Source organism: Homarus americanus, unplaced genomic scaffold (assembly GCF_018991925.1).
Source record: "Homarus americanus isolate GMGI-L3 unplaced genomic scaffold, GMGI_Hamer_2.0 scaffold41027, whole genome shotgun sequence".
Lineage (NCBI taxonomy): Eukaryota > Metazoa > Arthropoda > Malacostraca > Decapoda > Nephropidae > Homarus > Homarus americanus.
Window position 1 is genome coordinate 1536980 of NW_024745073.1, and position 14272 is coordinate 1551251.

At 34.9% G+C, this 14272-nt stretch overlaps 1 protein-coding gene across 3 annotated transcripts in view; it reads left to right on the top strand.

Moving 5' to 3' along the window:
* The first annotated feature begins 230 nt into the window (after positions 1–230).
* Positions 231–14272, top strand: part of LOC121878333 (meiosis regulator and mRNA stability factor 1-like) — a 42923-nt gene continuing 28881 nt past the window's right edge. Inside the window, exons 1-7 of one of the 3 annotated variants that reach the window (XM_042384486.1) lie at positions 231–334; positions 3942–3994; positions 4842–5944; positions 6221–6364; positions 7059–7219; positions 7454–7577; positions 8176–8345. In XM_042384486.1, the coding sequence (XP_042240420.1) occupies positions 252–334; positions 3942–3994; positions 4842–5944; positions 6221–6364; positions 7059–7219; positions 7454–7577; positions 8176–8345 (1838 nt within the window). In that variant the 5' untranslated portion in view covers positions 231–251. Of the gene's footprint in view, positions 335–884; positions 1013–3941; positions 3995–4224; positions 4611–4841; positions 5945–6220; positions 6365–7058; positions 7220–7453; positions 7578–8175; positions 8346–14272 lie in introns of those variants that run through there. The other 2 variants (XM_042384487.1, XM_042384488.1) reach the window with 2 other exon arrangements.

Consider the following 14272-nt stretch of genomic DNA (forward strand, 5'->3'; position numbering starts at 1 on the left):
TTATTGTCTGAAAATTACATTGCTAATTAAAGATATTCCCTAACTTCGTTATCTGAAAATTTTAAGTAAATAGAAAGATATTAAGTAAAATCAACACAAAAGTTTACATTGAATCAGTAAGTATATACAGAATTACAATATAAATAGACATCTTAGTTCTTAAATATTAAAATAGACTCGATCGTTGGTGTGGGGCGTGGGAGGTAACAGTGCCGTGTATCGTTCACGTCCAGGAACTTTTGTTTGTTGTAATGACCAGAAAATGTTGTGTCCACCAGTACACCTGTTTCTCTTTAAACAAGTTCAGCCTGGGCGCCTTATATGTTAAAATAATGTACGTTAATGGATATATCTATTAAACGAATAATATAATTTTCATAAAGTAACAATATCTTGTGCAAATGAAGAAATATTAAAAAAATATATAACAAAGTGTGTTGTATCAGATGTGGAAATTTTTTAATGTATAGAAAATACACCCTGAATGGAAACAAGAGATGGGAATATAAAACTTTTGTAGTGTTTCAGGAACAGTAAAAACTGTTCTTGCGATCATAGACAGTGAGTGAACAATGAAATTACGGAAATAGTACAACCTTTCACATTCACGTTAGAATTTGATGCTCTTCCCGTATATAAGATGTACAAACATCCATCATTGGTATTTAATTTTTTCACTTATATTGAAAAATAAATTCACCATTTACACTGATATAATTTGCATTATTTTAACGTGAATATTCAGTACAATAGAAGCCTTATAAGGTGCACGAATATCCATCTATAGTATCTACTTTGTTCATTAAAATAAAAATATAGTAAAATCTCTCTTTATATTATGATGAATTTATTGTTATTTTGATATAAATTGTAAGTTATGGGAGATAGGAAGTGTAGGGCAGGAAACTGTCTGGTGAAATTTGAATGTTGTATTATTGTTATTGTTTATGTTTGACTGGTCGAGGGAGAGTGTTGGTGGGGCTGGCTTGTGTAACGCTCTACACAATAGCAAGTAAGTAAATTCCACCAAGAGCTTTATCAAGTACTACTTGGGCTGTATATATATATGATGAACTTAATAACTAGGTAGTGGAGAGTGGAGGATGTAAGGTGAGGACGACCGATGATATGCAACTCCTAAAAGAAAATGCAGTTTTTTTTATATCCCTCAATCTCCTTTCCTACCTATTTCTCGTTCAGTATTTCACTACATAGCAAGCTGCCAAGCATCATTCCTTAGTGAGAAAACAAAACAAAACATTAGTTTGGTTAATTTTCTTAAACAATGCAAGTAAAGAACAGGGCTTCAATTGATCAGATTAAAATTTGCATACTGGCTAGTAGGGCTGAAGATTCTGATGTTAAATTTTGTGGCCACACAAAAAAATGTACAGTTAGATAACTGGGCATGAGTAGAAAAGGACAAATCATAAAGCATCTTACATAATGCCCAATATAAGCAGTAGCTAAACATATGACCTGTGTGTTGTGTTGCAAAAATCTTCATACAATACTGATCACTCCTAACCTATCATAATGTAGACAAACTTAATTAAACCAAACTTATCTAACTTTCCTTTGTTATTATTCACTAAATTTTATGAGAAGATGAACTTAGTGCATGTGCTTGATTGCTCAGTGTTTCTTCAGTCAAGCATAAGTCACAATCGCTGCTGATACTTACAGTGATTAATTATACTGGATGGCCCTATTAACATGATAATGGTTAAAAATTCATTGGTTTGCTTACTTGAGATAGGTCACAGGGAACTTGTTTGTGAACATTGCCTTAAAAATCATCACCAAAACGAAATAACTAGAACAAATGGCTTTAAATTAGATAAATTCCGATTCAGAAAGGATATAGGCAAGCACTGGTTTGGAAATAGAGTTGTGGATATGTGGAATCGGCTACCGAGTGCTATAGTAGGATCGGGGACGCTAGGGAGCTTCAAGACGAAGTTGGATTGGCACATGGAAGTGCTGGGATGGGTGTGAAAGGGATCTGCCCTGTATGGGCCAGTCGGCCTCCTGCAGTATCCCACTTTCTTATGTTCTTATGTTCTTATGTTCTTAAGTCAAGGTCTTAAAGCTTCTCTCATCTCCTTTCATGCAAAAATGGTCTAAGAACATTGGAGTTATTGGTCCACTTGGTTAGCCAGTTTCTTCAGCATATCAAAACCTATACAGTACCTGTTTTACAGATTGTTCATTACATTGTTTGGTAATAATTGATGACTGTGGTGTGGCCGTAACATCAACTTGAGGAAATTTCTCCACAGAAGATACAATTTTTCTTTCCTTGATAAAATGACAAAAGTGCATAAGGAATATGTTTTGTGTGATTCAGGTATAAATTTTACGCTCACAGTATTTATGTTCGGTAGATGATGCCACAAGTTTCCTCTGTCCACTTAGTTTGTTTCTGATTGAATATTTGTCATCGAAAGGATACTTTTCTTTTCAAGAATATAATAATAATACTGTATATAATCAGAAAAATTTTCATACAAGTTTACAGTTGGATGGGCATGAATATAAACTATGCAATTATACAGTTCAACATGAATACAGACAATGTAGCTAAATGGTGCAAGTAGGCTGTGAGAGTACAGTACAGTATACTGTTTCCTGTATGCCTAGAAAGTGCAGGTAAATAACAGTGGTAAACAGTAAGGTAATTTGACCAAAAATAGCTGACAAAGCTGTCTGGCTGATTTCCAGGAGGGTTTTTTGCTTAGGTTTACGCTTGGTCTCTAATCAGTAATAGTGAATGTTTTTTTATGGATTCAACAAGCATTATATATATTGCACTCAGACTATCAGAGGCTGACGAGTCAGTATTTTATGTTAGGTAAGATATAGTCGGTAACTTTGGTTCTTATAAAACAAATATAATTTCAATGAAAATAACTGTGATCAGAAACAAGAATGGCGGAGATGGGAAACTCTCGGCATTGAGTACTGTACCAGATGTAAGTAATCGTAAAATTGATATTATACAAAACATATTACGGTACTTGTGTGCTTTTTATCATTTGTTCTGGTCAGAAACTTTATCTTTTATAGAGAAATTTATGTGAGTGGGTCCTAAGGGCATGCCACAGTTGTAAAGTATTACTGTACCCATTGTTTGAGGAGATGGTTGACACTTCAATTTTATATATTTTTTAAAAGTACGTATATACTATTTTGTCACTGATACAATTGTTGCTAGTATATTTTTATTGACCCAGGTCTGGCTTTCAATTTCATTTTGCTAGAGAATTAGAATTGCATTACATGTACATTCGATGAATTTCAGAATGAACTCTGCGACTCCTGTTGTCTCAGTAGGGTTGTCACAATCCTTCGTTCATTGTGTCATATTGTCTAACTAACACAATTTTGTAAAGATTTTTTTTAGTGACTACGTAAAAAAAGTTTGACGTTGCAACAAATTCAGTAGAACTATCCCAACTAATCATAGGTTAGGTTAGAAATTTTATACTGCATTGTTGAGTTTACTATGCTGTACCGTATATGTGTACCTGTATTGCATGACCAAATTGGTCTTGTTAATTAAAAAATTTGCTACACTCAAGACAGCATGTTTCATCTTCGATTTAATGAATAGAATGCAGATTTGGTGGGGGGGGGGGGAAGTGAGAAATTAGTGTAAACTCACAAAATCATGTTTTAAATGTCCACATGGTGTTGCTTTTGCTTTTGTATGATGAATGATGGAGTCATAATCTGCTGAGGTTAAGACAATAAAGTTGATGAACCAATCAAACCTAACCTAACCTAACCAAATGTTTTAATGTAGTTAAGATTTCTTGGTTTATATTGTTTCCTTATAAAATTGGTGTAACTCTGTAGTTTTTGGCTTGATTGAAACTTTATCATGTAATTATTTTTTATTCTAAACCTATTTTCATCTACAAATTATGTTTTTGCAGGGCAGTGGTGTGGAGGTCTGACAAAAAAAGTTCTATCATGATTGGCAAAACTGGTAAGGAATTCTTAACCAGTTTTATGTCTCATAAATGTCATACCCATTAATTCCCTTAAAGTTGAATTATACTGCCATCCATCTGGTGTGAATGACTCCTTGAAGGTTAAACATATTTTATACTTATGAACACATAGTTGAATTGTATCTCCAGATAACATGAAGATTAGGCCTTCCTGTTTATTATCCACCCTAATGTTAACTTAAATTGACCTAAACTAAACCCCCAGGTAGTGTTAAGGTGTTTAATCATCATCAGAAGTAAGCTGGAGTGCCTAATCTTCACATGATCCATATCTCCTGCCAAATATGAATTGGAAAAAGATTAAGTACTGGGTATTAATTGTTTCTGCAAGGATAAATCCAACATAAAGTGTACAATAACTACAAGATAGATACTGTATAGTTATCACTACAAAGAGGCATTTTGGAGGAAAATATAGGTGAGAGACCTAAGATGAAATCCAGAGAAACTGTGGGAAGATGCTACTTGTTGAGAGTTGGTGTGAAGAATGTGGAGTATATATTGCCTGAAGAAGATTCCAGAATGAAAGATTCTGATACACAGAAAAATTTATTATGAGAGGGCTAATACAAGCTTTTGGAGCCAATAATGGTGAGTGTTAAGAACAGGGATGGCACTAAACTAGATATTGGCATTGCTAATGGCTGTTCCATTGATCACAGGTGAAATCTTTTCTATGAAAACATTTTATTTAAAAAAAATTGTGTGTGTCTCGGATATTTTATATACAGTTACTGTAGTATCCATCTCAATGAATTATATGGTATTTTTAAACATACAGTAAATTCAGAACAGAGTTTAATCTGTGTTTTTTATTCCCAGATTTCCCAGAAGTTTTACCATCTCCACCGAGTCCTTCTTCAGTGAAAGCACTTCTTGGGCCTGCAGATTTCTCATCATCAGAGGAAGATTTTGAAAAATATGACACTTCTAATTTTTCCATTGATACAAATAATTTTAATAACTTTAGTAATAACTTTACTAAGATAAGCGGACAGTTCACAGCGTCATCTGTGGGCCGTCTACTGTATAGTCCAAGCAGTAGTAGTTCTTCTGTGTCAGTGACACATTCTGAACTACATGGTGCTGGTGAATACCTCCTTTGTTCTCAGAAGACGGTAAAAAAAGACGATCAGAATCTTTATCCAGTAGTAGAAATTATGGATGGAAAAGAGGTTGTGACAATAACCACTTCTAATACAGTTTCAACAAGAAGCTCTTTGTCAACATCCAAGCAAGGATCCAAATCAAATAGTTCTGTTGTTACTTATGTAGGAAAGAATGGTGCTGGCAGTATGTCTGGTAATCAAAGAAAGAATTTAGATCCCATAAAGGCAAAGTCTGATATTAATATTGTTTCTACATTTGTAGGAAACGAGTTGTCGCAGTTATTGCCACCAGAAATATTTGCACCAACACCTCCGTGTTCAAGTAGTGGTGCTTCATCCACTGAATTTTGTACTAATACAGAATTACCTTTGGTTAACACAAGGTATGCTCAAGAGGAAGAAATGCAAAGAAGGTTAAATTTCTCTGAACAAGGCACCCTTAATACAACTTGCTCACAAATAGTACAAATGAACTGTAATAGTTCAGCATACAAAAATGACTTAACTAAGTCAGATATTCTACTTACTCCAGATAAATTTACCTCTGCATGTTATAATGCAGCAGCAAACAATGAAACTAGAATGTGCAGCTCAAGTTGTATGTGTAGATTGTGTGTGACTAGTGCTCTTGAAGGTGACAATTTAACATCTGACTATGAAGATGACATTGAGCAAGAGTTGAAAGACATTGAGCAGATTGAAGAAGAGGAAGAAAAGAAAGAAAAAGAAAGACAGACTCAGAATCAGACAGCTTTATCTTATGATGGTGGACGACTTCCTCCAATTGGCGTATTTTGGGATATTGAAAACTGTCAGGTAAGTTTTTATTGCTCTCAAGAATTAATTGTTTTTATGTTATGCACCACTGTGTATCTCTTCATTCAGGGTGGGTATTATTTATAGAAAATATTTCCCCTTTTCACTTATTTAAGTATGAGTTTTTTGAGTAGAAAATGTAGATTCTCATGACAAACTTATATGTAAAATTTAGAACAAGATTTTTTTTAATGTTCTCGTCTTTTAATGTCCTAAAATTTACTCTTATTTGTTGTCATGGAGCATTAGTTGTTTGTTGTTTTTTTCTTCATCCAGGTACCAAAAGGACTTTCTGCTACCCATGTGGTCCAGGCAATAAGAGCACGATTTTTTAATGAGCATCGTGAGGCGGAGTTCATGTGTGTTTGTGATACTTTAAAGGAACACTCAAAAATTCTTGAAGAATTGAATGATGCTCAGGTGAGTTGTTGAGTGTGTCATTTTAAATCATATTCATTACTGTTATTTGTGAATGTGTAGTACAGCATGAGTCAACAAATGGAAAAACAGATGATGAGGTGAACCATTGAGTACCTGAAAGGAAGACAGTACAGTAAATCATTCCAAGTTCTCTTTAATCTGGGGGAAGTCCAATCTAGAAACTTAATATAGTACGGTATTCAAAATTTGAGGGAGATGGGTAAAACCAATAAGGAAACAGAAGGATGGGGTGAGGAGGTTCTAGAGTGGAGCATGTGAATAACAGGGGAGCATGGGTTTGAGCGCTTTATGAGATGTCACCGCGGTAAGTGTAAATTGATGAAGGCGAGTTCGAGGAAAGTTGATATTTACTGAAACTTAACAGAGATATAGATTAGAGAATGTAGATGTTTAACTGATTTTGTTTCACACTTAAATGTACCTGGCTGAAGGGGTACATGTATTTACAGTACAGGGTATGTTGTTTCAGCAAGGTCTGCATTTCTTTTGATGAATTACATAACTGTGAATTTTCCTTATTGTTGATGTAAAAGAGAAATGGAATCAACATATATGAATGACATAATGTGTTTTATTTTTGCAAGCATTTGAATTTTTAAAATGCATGCCAAAAAAAAAAATCCTGTCCAACAAATTGTAAGTATGACAACTTTCCTGCTTGTACACCACACAGGTTAATGTGATGCATGTGGGGAGTACTGTCAAAAATGCCGCAGATGATAAACTCCTCCAAAGTATGCGACGGTTTGCCGATATCCACGGGACTGGTGCTACAATTGTTCTTATCTCAGGAGACTCTAACTTCGCTACAGAACTCTATGATTTAAGATACAGGTAAGCAAATGGTTGATGCAGGTTAGGGATCCTGATATAATTTGCAGCTAACATAGATTGATTTTTGCCTCTGTGCTGATAATCATTTTAGGATTTGACATGGATTGGTTAGCCACATACTGCAGTGAAGCCAATTCATTTCATAGTAAATATTAAGTTTATTTGGTAATTTCAAATTTCACTGTTGTTTTATGATTAATTATTAATTGTACCTGTATTCATGATCTTTTTCAGAAAAAATCTGCGTGTAATACTAGTGCACAATGCTCATGCTCAAGACTCACTCAAACTGTGTGCACATGAGACAGCCTTGTTTTCAGAAGTTACCCAGGAACTACCTCAAAGAACTAAGTCAAAGGTAGGCAAAATGTGTACTGAACATTACTGTGAATATGTATGAACCTGAACCACTTAAATGTGTGCAATGATAAATCACTGTTTAGTACAGTTTGTCAATAAAGCACTCAGGGGTGTTAGTGGTTAGATTGATGGACTTTTATTTAGGAGAAAAAGGATGTGCAAATTCATCATTCCTTTGGCATGCTTTGATTAAGGATGGGGACAGGTGTAGTTTGCGAGGTAAAAATGCTATCCTTTCTCATCACAGGCATAAACATTAACGGTCTTTAAAGATTTTGGTGTTTACTTGTTCTCACTGTATACACATTAGTCATCAAATGACCGCATACTTTCCCTCTGGCAACTTCCTGTGGAATTTGGCCACAACAGAAAAGCTTCCAGGCTGTGTAGTCCAAATACAGTATACATGTACCATTCTAGCCTGTTCCATTTCCTTCTTGCCTAGTTAAGACCTCTCTTGTATATGGTGCCAAGCAAAAGGGAATTTTATAATACCAATTTTATTTGCACTACATCTTTTTGTTGAGACATTATAAGATATTGTATGATGGTGTTGTGTACTCCTGCTGACCCTGGAAAAACCTTCTCTTCCTCAGGGAAGCAATTTGCGACGTGACATTTTGGTACGAAACTTGCCAGAAGGAGTCGATGAAAATGCGATCCGCCGTCGTCTTCGCATACTGTCAGACAACTGTGGTGGCAAGGTGGGACGTGTGCGAGCCAACTGTGCCACCGTATACTTTCAGACACCTGAGCTGGCGACACGGTAAGTAAATACTGTATTGTGTATGGGATTCTGTGTACATATGCCAGGTTGTCACCATGATTTACCACCCAGCTTATTGTTAGGATTATTTGTTGGTAGGCTTTATTCCTTTCAGCTTATTCAGTAAAATCATCTTATAAATTTACATTGATTCAACATGTTTATACACAATGCAGATACAAGGGGGGGTATATAATTCAGCGTGTGTATTGACTATGTACTGTAGGTACATACAGTATACATTTCAGCATGTACAGTATATAAACAATGCAAGTATACAATAAACCTAGACAGTGCACGTATACAATAAATATACACAGTGCAAGTACAGAACAGGTGTTGACTGTTATACGATGGGGTTAGGGACCCCAGAAAGCCATTGATAAGTGATCGATTGTGTATCAATATTGATAACTTATGGGACAAAATAGGTTAAATTTCTGAGACTCTGAAGAGCCCAAACAAGTTTTATATCCTTTTGCTGTAATGATTAAAAAATGTCTAAATAATTCAAACAATTTATAAATACCCATAGACACAAAACAATAAATTTATACAAAAAAGGCAAAATAACAATAAATTTATACAAAAAAGACAAAATAACAATAAATTTATATAAAATAAAGATTTATTTTCTTTACCGTACCTTACATGACATGTACGTGTACAGTAATAAGTTGCGATCCCCCAACTGTCACTGCAAGTAATATTAGGTCGACATCTTTGTAAATTTCGTCATTTTTTTGACTCTGGTACATGCATTGCACACACAATCTTTCATACAGAATACTCAAAATGACATAAAATGAATTACTATTATTATAAGGTCAAAAATATAAAAAGAATAAACATTTCTTATGTCCATGGGAGTTAGTGTGGATCGTGGAAGGAGAAGGAGGGTGCGGCATTGGGATCTCAGCTTCCCCTACCAGGCTGTCAGCTGGGTTATTGTTATTTTTCAACTTGCAGGTAGATAGTGTACTCTATGTCATTTTTTTTACTCCATTACATGCTCACACAATCATTCATACAGAATGTGCAAAAAAAAAAAAATGATTATCATAAGGTCAAAACATAAAGGGATAAACATTTCATATGTGTGCATGTGCGGCACTTATAACACAAAGAGCAAGGGAGGGGATGAGTGGTGTGGGGGATCTTGGCTCACTGTCTCTGTCCAGTGCATAGTGACAAAATTGCCAAATGGCGGGTATTATTATTTTTATTTATTCCTCGCATTTACTGGTACAGAACTGTACCGTATATCACGGCCTATAAGGCGCGGGGTGCATAAGACGCCCCCCCCAATTTTCCATTTAAAAAGTAGCTTTTGAGCTCTATTTGCTGTATAAGACCAGTACCCCAAATGTGACACTTAACCACGGACTCAGTAGTCCTTTACCAACCATCCTTGATTTTTTAAAATAAGGCCAATTCACTTCAAGTAATGTCATCAAATTATACCCGCTGGTGTAGTGTAAACACTAGTGACGTCACTGAAGCGTCTGCTATTTACCGATAACTGGAACTAATGTCGGTATCGAGTAAAATTTTTCCATTTACTTGAAATGGATTTACCGATTTATTTGTTTACTTATTTATTTATTTATAATATACTGTAACATATTAAACACACTGCAAGTATTTTCTTTCATTTATACGCTTGCTTCACACGAGACGATCGGTGGTGGGAGTGTTCCCTCGTCTCGGTGGTGTGGCTGTGTTCCGACTATTTATACAACATGTAGTTCAACAGCAACCACCGTATTCTAATTGTGGTGTTTCATTAGGATTTGAGTGAAAAAGGTTACCAGTATGTACTTACTACATACATTTATTACACAAATATATATATATATATATATATATATATATATATATATATATATATATATATATATATATATATATATATATATATATATATATATATATATATATATATATATATATATATATATACTGAATATACTATGTACAAAAAATGAATGTTCAATGAATTATTTATGGTGCATTAGGGTACTGGTCACTTCTGATGGGCTATAAATAGCCTTCTTTATCTCCCCTCCATCTCACCCTGAGCCAGACGGAAGGGTCTTGGTAAATAACATGTTTGCTTATTTTCCATTTACTTTAAATAGATTTACCGAATTATTTGTTTTATTTATTTATTTATAATATACTGTAATATATTAAACACACTGTAATTATTTTCTTTAATTTATAAACTGTTTTGCGACAAAGGAATGTTCTCCAGTAGTGTTTCATTAGGATTTGAGTGAAAAAATATTACGTACTTACTACATACATTTATTACACAAACATATTTATATATACTGTATGTATACATACATACACATGCACACATTTAATTTACTAAGTCACAATATTTTAAAAGCAAATTACCGTCAAGTTAAAAATGTTATTAGCACATGATTATTACTGACGTCATCATGTATTAAAAACCTTCAAAATCCACATCATCAACATCTGACATCATAAGTTCTTCAAGTACATCCTGAGATACATTTATGGCTGCTTCATCATAAGGATCAAATTCCAAATCAGATGACGTGGCTTCGGCTTCTGTTTCATCCTCGTCCTCCCACAACATGTCATCCTCCATGCCATCCATTGAATTAGATATTCCGCACTTTTTAAAAGACTTGATAACTGTCTCCACATTAATATCATTCCATGCCTTGATAACAAAATCACATAGTACATCCAGTTCGGGAGCACGCATATTCCCACCTTTCGTGTAAGACTTTTTGCCGCTGTTCATCCATTTGTTCCATTGTTCACGAACGCGGTCCTTGAATGGTTTGTTTAGACAAACATCAAGTGGTTGTAAAACTGAAGTTAATCCACCAGGAATAACTGCAATGTCACTGTTGTTCCTCGCCATGTTGGTTTTTGTTCCCTCTGTTAAATGACTCGCGAACATATCCCATACTAACAGGCTACGCTGTTTTCGAAAGCCACCAGGTCGCCTACACCATATATGATCAATCCATAACTTTATTCCTTGTTCGTCCATCCACCCTTTCTCGTTGACGTGAACAAAAACTCCAGCCGGGAACTTGATTTTGGGCATTGTTTTCCTCTTGAGAATTAGCATTGGGTTCAACTTGGTTCCGTCTGCCATGCATGAAAGTACTACTGTAAACCGTGTCTTTTCGTGTCCTGTTGTTTTCACTAACACTGTTTTTGCACCCTTTGTATCGACAGTATGATTACCGACCATGTCGAAGTTCATAGGTGTTTCATCCATGTTTCCGATGTTGCTTAATGGATAACAATGTTTCTTACGTTGTTGTATTATGTAGCGATGGAAATTAACAATTTTACAGTTAAGATCTGCTGGTAATTTTTGTGCTATTTTTGTCTTCTGCCTCAGTACCAGATTGCTTCTTTCCATAAAACGGCTACACCATGAAGTCGTGGCTTTGAAGTCTTTGCTGTGCTCTTGATTTTGTTTAGCCCACTTAAGTGCCCACATACGTATCATGTTTCTTGATACAATATACCCATTTTGACGCTGCTCATGGACCATGTCTACTGCGTGCTTCTCTAGAATCGGCCAGTGTGCAGTGCCTCTTCTCATTGCACATTTATTCCTGGGCATACTTCGTAGTAAGTGTTCCTTTGATCTCCAATCCCGCACCATCTTCTCAGTTACACCGTATTCTCTTGAAGCAGCACAATTGTTGTGTGACTGGGCATATGCTATCACTTTCAGCTTAAAACAAGCTTCATATCTCCTGCGTTTAACAATTGGAGCCATGGTGAGGTTTTGTGGTAGCTGGATACAGTATTAATATACCGTAGTGTTCACACGGAGAGAGTGCTATTGCTTATGGAGTGATAACTCAACAACTGGACAAGGCAAATGAGAGAAGGGGTCACCTTACACATGACCTGACGTGGTCACCTTACACATATATGGTAATCATTAAGAATCAAACTCCGAATCAGATGACCTGCCTTCTTCTTCATCATTGTCATGCTAAATTTACCACTGTCGGTAGTTAAAAGAATTAAAAGTCATTTATTGAATATTCTATGTAAAAAAATAAATGTTAAATTAATTATTTATAGGAGAAACGTATTATGATCAATAAATATATGGTATTACTGGCCACTTCAGACACAAAGACGGGATAAAAATAGCCCATCTCCCCCTCTTACAGCTGCCAATGGGAAGCGTGTTGGTAATTAAATTTGATGTTTATTTTCAGTTTGTCTAATTTATCATGTATCAAATTAATATTACTAGAAATTGTGTAGGTAGTAGGCAGCTACCAAACAGGGAGGTACTACTGCCTGGGAAGATATTGGAAGCATAATGTGTTGTCTAATAGTAGACCCTGCTGCCATATGGCATCACGAAAATTGTGACCAAGTCCCAGGTTGCTGACCTGACTTTCTGCCTCATTTACACAATTGCAGGGTCTCAATTGTTTCTCTTACTTTGACAACACAACATACATACAGTATATTATTTCTCAGTTTTGATCTTTTTTTTTAATTTTTGTAACTATAAAGTTAGTTACTTAAAATAAGGCCAATTCACTTCAAGTAATGGCATCAAATATTACCAGCTGGTGTAGTGTAAACACTAGTGACGTCACTTGAGCGTCTGTAATTAACCGTCGATAGTTTCAAGAATTAATGCACTCAGAGGGTCATTTACTGAATATTCTTTGTAAAAAAATAAAATTTAAATCAATTATTTATAGGAGATAAATATTATTATGAGTAAATATACCGATACCGGTATGCATTACTGACCACCTCCACGGCTAAAAATAGCCCAATCTCGTGGTCACTTTCCCTTTCTTGTCTCCTCACTGGCAAATGGGGGGGGGGGGCGTGGGGAGGGGTGTGTGATGATAGCTGTGTTTATTACAGGGGTATAAATCTCTTTTACGGTATGTTAGACAGGTTTATAATACATTTTTATTATTTTAATATACCGGTAATCTTAATTTGAATCCAGCTTGCCAAACGTAAGTTTCAGTATAAAATAATTAGTGGTAAGACCTTGTGAGTGGCTTACGATGTTTTCATCACCACTCTTGACACACTAAACCACAATATTTAAGAGGTAAGAATTTTAAACTTGGTGGTTTAGACGACCCCCTAACTTTGGGCAGATTTTTTTAATGTTCAAATTTCGTCTTATAGGCCGTGATATACGGTATACAGTATATTATTTTATGTAAAAAGAATAGCTTCTTCCACATGCAAACCATTCTCAGGGCAATGTGCCACAGTTCAATTGCTTAGCCTGGCAACTCACCTGGATGGGCAGAGCCTTCCATGCATCCTGTGGGTCATACGTTTTTTTTTTTTACGGGGATTAGCCCACCCGAACACAGGTCACTGACCCACATCGGGGCCTGGGGGGCGAAAATGTAATAGTAATAGTAATAATAATAATAATAATAATAATAATAATAATAATAATAATAATAATAATAATAATAATAATAATAATAATAATAATAATAATAATAAATAATACTCATAATAATTCATAATAAATAAAATTTATGATAAAACAAGCAAAAGTAAAATAATAAAATAATGATGATAATAATACAGAAACTGTAATAATAATAATAATAATAATAATAATAATAATAATAATAATTTTAATAATAAAGAACTATAAATACACAAATGAAAAAAAGATCAAAAGTGAGAAACGATATATGTATGTTTGTTGTCAATGGTAAGAGAAACGATTGAGACCCTGCAATTGTGTGTAAATGAAGCAGAAAGTCAGATCAGCAACCTGGGTCTTGGTCACAATTTTCGTGATGCCATGTGGCAGCAGGGTCTACCATTAGACAACACATTATGCTTCCAATATCTTCCTAGTATTGCACATCACTTTTTCATAGCAGTGACAATGTAAA